The sequence below is a fragment of the Mycteria americana genome, chromosome 9, assembly GCF_035582795.1.
Source record: "Mycteria americana isolate JAX WOST 10 ecotype Jacksonville Zoo and Gardens chromosome 9, USCA_MyAme_1.0, whole genome shotgun sequence".
In the NCBI taxonomy this organism is placed as follows: Eukaryota; Metazoa; Chordata; class Aves; order Ciconiiformes; family Ciconiidae; genus Mycteria; species Mycteria americana.
Window position 1 is genome coordinate 11,503,717 of NC_134373.1, and position 10,342 is coordinate 11,514,058.

The 10,342-nt window shown below is 40.0% G+C and overlaps 1 protein-coding gene across 2 annotated transcripts in view; it reads right to left on the bottom strand.

Annotated features, from left to right (window-relative positions):
• The window catches only part of DNAH7 (dynein axonemal heavy chain 7), a 120,148-nt gene extending 115,695 nt beyond the window's left edge, over window positions 1-4,453 (bottom strand). The window contains exons 1-2 of one of the 2 annotated variants that reach the window (XM_075512168.1): window positions 4,439-4,453; window positions 207-272 (exon numbers count right to left, since the gene is read on the bottom strand). In XM_075512168.1, the coding sequence (XP_075368283.1) occupies window positions 207-272; window positions 4,439-4,453 (81 nt within the window). Of the gene's footprint in view, window positions 1-203; window positions 273-4,438 lie in introns of both variants that reach the window. The other variant, XM_075512167.1, reaches the window with a different exon arrangement.
• Window positions 4,454-10,342: the final 5,889 nt, after the last annotated feature.

The following is a 10,342-nucleotide window of genomic DNA, read 5'->3' on the forward strand; positions in this document are numbered from 1 at the left end:
AACTTGTTTAAATCCACCACTTTCAATGTTTTCCAAATACTGAAATACAAACAATGCTCCACATACAGATATAATATACACACATAGTGCAGAGAGAGAGAATATACAATTCAGCATATGTTTGAATGAGAACCATGGTCTTTACATAACCACGCTGTGACACACATTTGAAAATGAAACCTTACAAAAAAAGCCAGCAAAACTACCTGAGACAACTGTGGTAGTAAGTTCACTGTTCTCTTTGCCAACTTCCCTTTGCCACTTGGACTGGGCTTAAAAAAAAAAAAAAAAAAAAAAAAAAAAAAAAAAGGAAAATCACCACCAGACATTTAAATTACTACTAATATTAGACTTCCAGGAATACTTAAAGTTGTAATCTAGCTATAATTCCATTTTTTTCTCTTACATAATAATCTTTACACATACAATTTCACATCACTTCCCCTATTCTTCTTATAGAGTTTCCATGTAGAATTCAACTTTCTCAAACGCCTTTGAAAAATCACAGCTCCGAAAAATTAATTTTAGGCTGGGAAGCATTTATGTTACCTTTTTGCCAACATATACATTAAAGCATTACAAGATACCATGAAATACTAAAAATAAACAATTTTTTGATTCCCGTTCTTCAGTCAACGTATTTGAGAACACAAAACGGTCCTTTTTTTCTAATCCATAAACTTTCATTTAAGAGTGTCCAGTATTCTCTGCTTTGCCACAACGCTGATCCCTCAGCATCAGATATCAAAGCTGTCCGTCCAAAAGCACCCTCTGACCATGCCCAGGATGCTGGCTAGCACATTTTGCAATGTACAGCACCTTCCTATAAACAAACAAGACAATCTAGTTGTAAAATTATTTAAAATTGGCTCTAACACAACTGCCTTTGGCTATTCTTCTGTTTCTCCTCTGTTTCACACCACCACCAATACCCCTGGCATTGCCCACACGGCCTCTTCCCATGCAGCTGCACTTGCAGTAATTCTGCGCATCTATGCCACAGCCATCCTCCTCCTTCTGCTTTGTGTCTTACGCAAAGGCTGTAACTGAGGAAAGACACAAAGCACAGAAAGTTTGTGTAGACATACCTGAGCTACCCTTAAACAAGTCGGGTTGGCTTTCATTTGCAATACATTGCTGTTGTGTAGTACTCACACAAGTGTTAGGCACTTAACTATTTACATGAATTTTGCAGTCAAGAATAAACTCTGGCAACTCCCAAGTGAGCCAACAATCAAATCAGGCTCCAAAAAAAACCTCCTTCAAAATACAGGAATTTGACAGTGATAAAATACGTATAGACATACATTATCAGTTGTTAGCAATCTCTTCATAAACTAACGTGTGGTCCAACTTGTGATAGGGGAGCAAACTCATTCCAGCTCTAGGGAATTCTTCCCCTCAACATGCCAGGGAGAAACTCCTTGACTACCACTAGCTGCAAGAGGGAGTCATACAACAGTATGTTTTAAGTATCTTGTTTCAAAATCAACAGCTCTACTCTCTAAATTAACAAAAGATCCATCCTCCCCCATTCTCTCCCCAAATGAGATTAAACACATCTGGCTTCCCCTTGAATAGAGATCAAAATGCCTGGTAAATTAAAGTACTCTAAACACCAAGCAGGCCAATTTTGGTATTTTTAATCTAGCTTTTTGGCAATTACAGAAAACACGACTGAAGACTTTGCCACAATAACCACTTATCTCTTTCAGTCCTTCATTTAATGCTCTCGCCAGTCTATCTTCCAGTTAGCCATGGACCATGTGCAAGATTTTTCACACCTCGAAATTCTAATGCCTATACCAGTCTCACAGTCTGCAGTGACACAGAATTCAGCAGAAATGAGGGAAAAGCAGTATTATAACAAATACAGAAAGATTTAAATGACAAGCCTACTTTTTGTCTGGTAATTGGAGCAGTTGTAACTCTACTGGGAAAATATGAAGCCATTTATTTCTCTGTAGTCTAACATATTCAATCGCAAAAAGATTCTTACCACAGACCACCTAACAGCTGCCAGTCTTTTCTAAAACTAGCATGAATACATCTCCTAATAGTGTATCCACACTGCATCATAAAACTACTGCTTACCAAGCCAATAAGCCTATAGGATGCAGTGTAGCCTATGGACAGTGTTTGGACTGGTTTGGACCGGTTTGGACCCAGCGCTATACAAACACGCTATGACAGAATCATAGAAAAAATTAGGCTGAAAAGGGCCTCTGATAATCCACTCTCCTTCTCAAAGCACTACTGACTACAAAAAGTTAGGTCAGATTGCACAGGGCCTTGTCCAGTTGAGATCTGAAGTTCTCTAAAGCCACTGCCTCTCTGGGCAACCTTGTCCCCTGCTTAATCATCTCACTGTGAAGAACATCATCCTTATGCCGAGTCAGAATTTCCTTCCCTGCAACTTGAGAGCATTGCCTCTCCTCCTGCTGCTGCACAGCACCAGCAGGAATGTGGCACCATTTTCTCTCTAGTTCAGGCACTGGAAGACAATAACTACATTCCTCCGCCACCTTCTCTTCTCCAAGCTGAACACACACAGTTCCCTCACACCCTCCTCATACACCAAGTGCTCCAGCCCCCAAACCATCTCAGTGGTGATCTGATGGACTCTGGTTTGCCAACAGCTTTACAGCTGCTAGACCAGAGCTGGCTGAGGCAAAGTCACCTTAGATGGTTCCGAACTTTGAGTATAGGCACGCTCTTTGTTCTCCATGTCTTGCGTAATGATACCGAAATATAAAGCTCATTGTCTCTCTAGTCCAAATTCTAAAGCAGATGGTGAATGGTATCTACTACCCTCTGAAGGGAATGGACGAGAAAAAAAATCTTTTGTATAGGAGAAAATGGCTTTGAATTCCTGGAAGAGTATTACCTATTTCTCTCAGTGACAAGGTCCACAGTCTTAATTCTTAGATTCCTGGTGAGGAACAAACAACAGAAACCTGGGTATTTTTACAAATAATAGGGCTACAAAAATGACTAAGACTATACCTCGTCTTCATATATGACATTACACAGGTTTGTTCAGATTTTCTTTTGTTGGAAAACATAGAATTCAGCATCACAACTTACACCTCTGAGCTGCTGGTACTGATAAATTCAGTATTGAAATTAGTTCCACTGAAGACAGTACCAAGATTTTAAAATATTATACTGCAAACTTACTACTAGCAATAAGGTGTACTAAAATGAGAATCTTGGACAGTGAGGACTATCTCAGGTAGTTATGAGCAGCCAACTCACACCCTCTAATATGCACCTCAAGAAGAAACACATCCAAAGAGAAACTGGTGAACTTTTAATTCACTGAAGGGAGTTACTGAATGATTTAACTTAAAATATCCCACACATTTCATTAGAGGAAAACAAATCTGAATAAGGACATCAAAACCAAAAGAGACTAAAAGAACAGGATTGACTTACAGGAGAACAACATGATTGAAGAGGGCGGACTCTTCCTTATAATTACATTAACCACCTACAACCCAATCAGGCCACTAGTGAAATAATACAAATTAGTATCGGTTAATGCCCAGTGATTTAAAACCACATTCATAGCTAAAAGCTTCTATTGGCATTTGTCTTCAGCATTTAAACTTCCTGCAATTCTGGAAATAAACTGAATTAAAATCTCTTCATGCTTCATGTTTAAAAATCAAAAAAAATAATCCCAAACGAACAAACAAAAAATTAGGGAGAGGGCTTATGACATAACATTTTCTACCAAGCTGAATACTGAAATTCATTTCTGTGGTTTATAATGGGATACCTTTAGGAGAGAGTTAGTCTCTCTGAAAACACTACAAGAACAGCAGCCCAAACCAAAAATGTCTGTTTAAATTTGCACTGCTAAAGTAATTAAAGGAAACCTGGGCAGCTGCAAGAAGGACTACGTTGCTTCTAAAAACCTGATTTAAGGAGTTCACAGCACAGACACCACGGTTTAATTTTTCTGGAGGGTTATCAGTCACAATCAGCCTGCAACTAATGGGACAGGGTACTGAAGCCTTCCTCTACAAACACGGTTGCCCCACCAGGCCTCCACTTACAGAGTGCAAGTGTCAGGGGTAAAAAACGTAATTTCAGAAGCTTAATTCAACCTTGTCATTTAAGGTTTAAAAGAAAAACACTTTTCAGATCAGAACAAGCCCCCCCGCCGGTCACCAGGTGCACCCGAGCGTTCTGCTCTCTGCCCCTCGCACAGCGAGCGCCGGCCAGGCCCCTCTCCTCAGCCAGCCCGCTGCTCCCCGGCACCCAGTCCTGCCCCACAGCCCCCCACCAAGGCCGCCACGGGACCCCCAGCCCCCGCCTGCCAGAGCCGGGGCAGATGCTGTCGGCTCCGGGCTGAAGGAGGCGGAGCGGCCGGGCAGAGCTCGGCCCCGGGGCTGCCCGGCTCCCGCAGTACCCCTCCAGCCGCCAGTACCTGCTCGGTGCCCATGTCTGCGCGGGCGAGCCGGCGCCGCGGTGTTGGGACGACGCCGTTACCTAGCAGCGCCGAGCGCGAGCGCGGCCGTTGGCCGCCACCGCCCGGGCCGCGCGCACAGCGAATCCCAACGGCCGGGCGCGAGCGGCGCGGGGAGCGGCTCGGCCCGGGGAACAGAGCGGGCAGCGCCGGCCGCGCGCTACTGTCACTCCTGGCCTTCTGCGCCAAAACACGGCATAGCTAATTACAGCTGCTTCGTTATCCTTCCAGCGCGTATCGCCTTACGTAAGCAGCAGCAAACTTGCGGTCTGGCGGAGGCCTCACCCGGAACCTGCTGCAGGGGAGAACGAGAGAGAAACGTCAGGAAGAGCTTGCTTTCTGCCCTCCAGTTAGCTAACAAAGCCACAGCTGCACTTGGTGAAGTACCCTGACGTTTCAGCAGGGCTACCTGCTCAGGTGTTACCGACTGAAGACATGCAATTTCCTAGCTGATAAACAACAGAGAACGGGTTACACCCGTGACGGCTGTTTTTAAGCTATTGCAGTATCTTTGCTGCTACGGCAAGCTGAATTTCAGCTTTGCTGTTACTTCACCGAGATTGTCTTCCAGTAGAAAATGCTTGATACCCTTTTCAGGCCTGCCAATTTCAGGAACACAAGGATAGTTAAAATTGCTTTTGAGTAGCACGTACCATGTGCTGCTGTTTAGGCAGGCATTCCTTCCTACCTTTTAAATTAAGCCATGTGTACCAATAAGTGAATGCAGCTGCTTGTCTTTAGGCAAAGCAGTGAGAGGTGTGCTCCAACTAAACATGCAAAAGAACTCAGCCATGCTTGCAAAATCATTCTTAATAAGCTCTAATGGCTGGACTGGGGCCTCTAAACCACAACAGCAACCAAAGGTTTTTCAGGTGCCGCACCATGCATCAGCCCATCTTGTGCACAATAGACATAGTATTTAAACAACCTGCCACCCGCCCACCCCCCGAGTCAGTAAATTAAAGAATACAAGAAAATATAAATAAAAATCTCTTTCAGTTTCATTGGTAGTCAGTGGGTGTTCCCTGCATTACGAATCTGCTGCTTTGACCCATCTAAATAAAATACTGGTATGGTTGGTATGACTCCTAACACTTTGCTGTGACCAGGTTTGGATTTCAATGGGATCTGAGACAGCTGTTGCCATATTAGGTAGTTTGTGAATTTTCAATGAGAGGTTTTGTTATGTTTTCACAGCAGCAATACATAAAAGGTAGCACTACAGTTTACAGTGGAGTTAGCCTGCTGGAAAATCCCTATAAATGAGCTCTGATTCAGGCCTGTAACCAATCTTGTGAACTGTACATAGAGCATTGTAAGAGTCTATATATCGAGTTTTAAACATAAAAGCCCCTTTGTTAAAATACCACAGGCAAAGAACCAGTAGGGTATTTTTGCTTTGTCCAGCTGTAGAAAATTCAACTTCACTTGGAATTCCCAGTGCATTTTCTAAAAAAGTACCAAAGCCTGGTTTTGATTTTGAAATGAGAAATTCCCTCATACTTAACATATCTTAGGGAGATTCAAACAAGCTGTACGCTGTACTGGCTATAATACATAACAGTCTAGCTGGAAAGCACGCAAAGGGAAATCCTTGCTATTTCTCTTTAATACTGAGTCACTCAACTATTAGAAACTATATCTACAGAAGGCAGTAGCACATTCAGCGCACATCGCCATACGCTGTTGGGCATTGCAATTCCTTTTGCTAGAAAGTAGCATTTTGTTTTTTCATTATCTGGTTAGGAAACTGGAAATAGCACACCTGCTTGTACTCTTCAGAGGAGGAAAGACACAGGTTGCTAGTATTAGGAACATTATAGAGAAAATCAATTCTTGTGTATATAGTATTTTTCATTATCAGAAGAACTTCTTACAGAGAACTAAGAACTTCTATGTTGCTGTATATTCTTTTTCCTTTTTTCCCCACATTTCATTCTTTTCCTGCTGTGACCAGTTAAACACAATTTATTTACATAAATGTGATACCAGCTGATTTTAATCACCTTTCCAAGGCCATAGGACGACACAGGAAAAAAAAAAATGGCCTTCCCATGCTTGGTTAACATCTCACTTTCATCTGAAATCTCATCGTCATACCTAACAAAACAATCTAAATCTAACTCCAGAGGTAAAAATAAGATCAAAAGAATAAAATGGTGAAAGGATGAAAAGAAGGGAGTACACACAAATATAAAGTGAGTACTCCTCAGCATCTGTTTTAGAACTGTACTAAAAGCAATTTAAAAAATGGAGCAGACTATTAAAAAAAAATCCATCATTACCAGCCAAAGTCAACAGAACACAGGCATTCAGTATCATACAGTTCATATATTGTTACATAATAAAAAGTTGAGCAAAGATTGGTGCATCAGTGCAACAAAAAAGGATCAGTGACGCAGTAAAATTAAATACAGGAAGGAAAAAAGGCCATAGATAATGTTTTTATCACTAAGTTTTCATTTTCTGAAAGATTCAGTGACATGCAGTTTTTATTCCACCTTGATGCCTCAGTTAAATTCTGGAGTGCCAGTAATCAAGAATAGATTTCTTTCACCCTTCAAACAGAGGCAAAAGTATTAAACAGTAGATAATGTGGTTTACTCCATGCAATTAACAAAACTTAAGCCAAAATACTATGTACAGTGAAGTATTTTACTGACCAGATGTTTTGTTTTAAATGTGAAAAAAGCGATCCTTTAATTTTTAACCGAAGTACTTACTGGCATGCTTTGTATGTTTTGATTAGAGCAAATAAATAATGTTTGAAAGTACAACAAATGTAATAACTCCTATGTGTACAAAAATTCAAATTCTCACATTTGGGTAGTGCTTTAAAAATAATTTCAGGAAGGAGTTTTTTCTTCCCCAGAGGTTTCAGATGACAGACTGAAAAACATTAACTAGTATGAAAATGGAACAAGATGTTTGAATGCAATGGAATCACAGCTTCAACTCATCTCTCAAAGTTGTATTCCTAAATCACTCCAGCGGTTACGGCAATCTCAACTGAACACTAAGAGTACATACTGGAACTTACTCCCGCATAGTACCTTTTCTTGTACTCCGCTTTGTCTAAAATATCTTTTGTCTCTATTTTTTTTCTTAAACATGTATGTGTATATATATTTTTAAGTTCTCTCACATTTACCCGTGATGGACTCACTATAGTTGTATATAAAAAAAGTAATTGATCTCACATTGTTCAGATTAAAGACCTTTAATGAAGCAAGCAAAGCTTTCTTATAGTGGGGGAATTGATAATGATTGATCATTGATAATGATTTTGGTAAAGGAAAAGTTTTAGTCATCAAAATTCAAGTTTAAGGGTTTTAAATCAAGACTTGATACTTAAACTCTGTTGTGTTCATAGGCAGGACTTGAATTTTGGACAGCACTTAAAATGCAACTACACACAGTAATTATTTCAAAAAATTAATTTAACACTTCAACTCACCATGAATGGTGAGACATTACACTTCAGGCAAGTTTTCAGTGGGGAAAAAAAAGCATACATTTTTCAGTTCAAGAATCATTTTAAAGACAAAAACAGGTCTATGTGTTTTCCTTGTATACCTTATTTTTGCCATACCTAGACTAACAATATGGAAGCACAAATACAAGCAGTGGTTTTGTAAGAAAGAAGTAATTCCTATGAAATACTAGAAAATTTCCCCCTATCTGAAAAAGATTTTTTTAAACTTTATGATCTTTATTAAGTCAGGTCTTGTTATGCATATCTCGAGTATGGAATAATTAATGCACGAAAATCAAACTGAAGACAAGACTAAAACAGTATTTTCTTCCCTAAAAGAAGAGTGATAATTATTTACATGTTGTTTATAAAAATCATTCTCAGAAACATGCTGTGCATTAAGAAGCGTGTGTTCAGTCAGATGAGTCTTCTGCTTATATCACAATGGAACTACTGACCATCAAGGAAAGATCACTTTGCAAATTGTTTTGGAACAGGCACCACAGTAACAGCACAGATGTATAACACAGTTCTACACTTATTGGAACACAGAAAAGATTTTTAAAGAGAGTGAAGAGATCTGGGGTCATGTGTGTCAACAGAAACATGTTACAGGCCAGAACTTGTATGCCTATTTCACCTTCACAACCCCTCTGAAAGAACACCAGAATGAGCTCGAGCACCTATCAGTGCCAGTTTAAAAAAGAAAAAGGAGCCTTTATTTACTGTCAAGAATATCATAACAGTAAAGGAAATACGACTACTTTGTGGTCAATATACGTATGCTGACTTACTGACTCTGGCTGCGAACGTGTTTGTCACGGGAACTCACTGTTCACTCTTCTCAAAGGTGAAGTCTTCATTTCACTGGCAGGCAACAGTTTTGTCACAGGTGTTACTGGGTCAAAAATCATCCTTTATCTTCCTGTTGTGAAAGCAACAAAAACTAGCACTGTCGCATGAAATGACTGATTCTTTGAATACTTTATGTAATAGTCTAGCCCTTATTTATTAGGGCTAACGAGGTAAGAATTTTTATGTCATAATTCATGTACCTGCTTTTAATTAGGAAATTTCCTTACACTTTCATGCACTGGTAGGTGACGCGGCAATTCAGCTTTGTAATGCTACTATTAATTTGGTAGAGTTTTTACACACTGACTTATTCTGTACCTTGCTCGCTTCTCCAATGCTGAGTGGGCCAAGCAGTATTTTCAAGTCTGTCAGCTGCCAGGTTCTTAAGGCACAGGTTGATTGGTTTCTGAAACAAACACACATTAATTGCATGCGTTTATCTTGCCCCAATTTTACAGTATATTTTTCCGAGTGTAACTTACCTTACTTGGCAAGAGTACAAAAACAACTGTCCTGGTAAGAACATGGTCAGCTATTATCTAGACCGTGCATTTTTCTAGTATGTCTCCTTCCTTAGAAGGCCTTTTGAAAAGAGAAATTTCAAGCTGTCTCAAATCACTACTAGTGTTAAACAGAATAGTTTGTTTTCTAGATGTCTTAAAAAAAAAAAAAAGGAAAAAAAGGCAGCATTCCTAGTAAGAACCTTCAATGCAGGCAATGTAAATATTCAGATAATTTCTGAACTTAATGCTGCAAGCAACACCAAACCAAGCACATGAATACACTATTTCTTTCACTAAAAACAAAGCTCTTTTGTGCATTTCTAACAATGGGAAAGCTTTCATTTCCTCAATGAAATGCGCCTTTGTAGGAAACATTGTCCAGGCCACAAAGGGTTACCACCTCTTTTGAGTGTAATTCCTTTTCTAAAGGAAAATTTTTTTTTTTTTTTTTAAATTCAGCCATCTACTTGAAGATGAAGCAAATGTACAATTAGTGCCTTAGGAGGCTAATATGTGTAACAAACATTCCATTTAAGTTTCCTTACATGGTCATTCAGCAAAAGGCATTAGAATTTAACATAAAAGGTATCACCTCAGTAAATACTGCAAGCCATAACTAGACCATTACATATAGGAACATAAACTTTTTTTATATAAAAACCAGGCACATTTAAAACAGTTCCAGGAAGTTAGCTGGTGAGTTCATGATTCATCAGGAGTAGTCAGCATGGATTCACCCATGGGGAGTCATCCTTGAGCAGCTTGATAAACTTCTGTGGTGAAATGAGTGGCTGGTAGATGAGGGGAGAGCAGCGGACATTGCCTACCTAGACTTCAGCAAGGCCTTTGACACTGTCTCCTGTAAGATCCTCATAGACAAGCTGTTGATCTATGGGCTGGATGAGCAGACAGCGAGGTGGACTGAAAACTGGCTGAATGGCTAGGCCCAGGGGGTGATGATCAGTGGAACAAAATCTAGTTAGAGATCAGTAACAAGCAGTGTACCCCAGCGGTCAATACCGGGTCCAATCC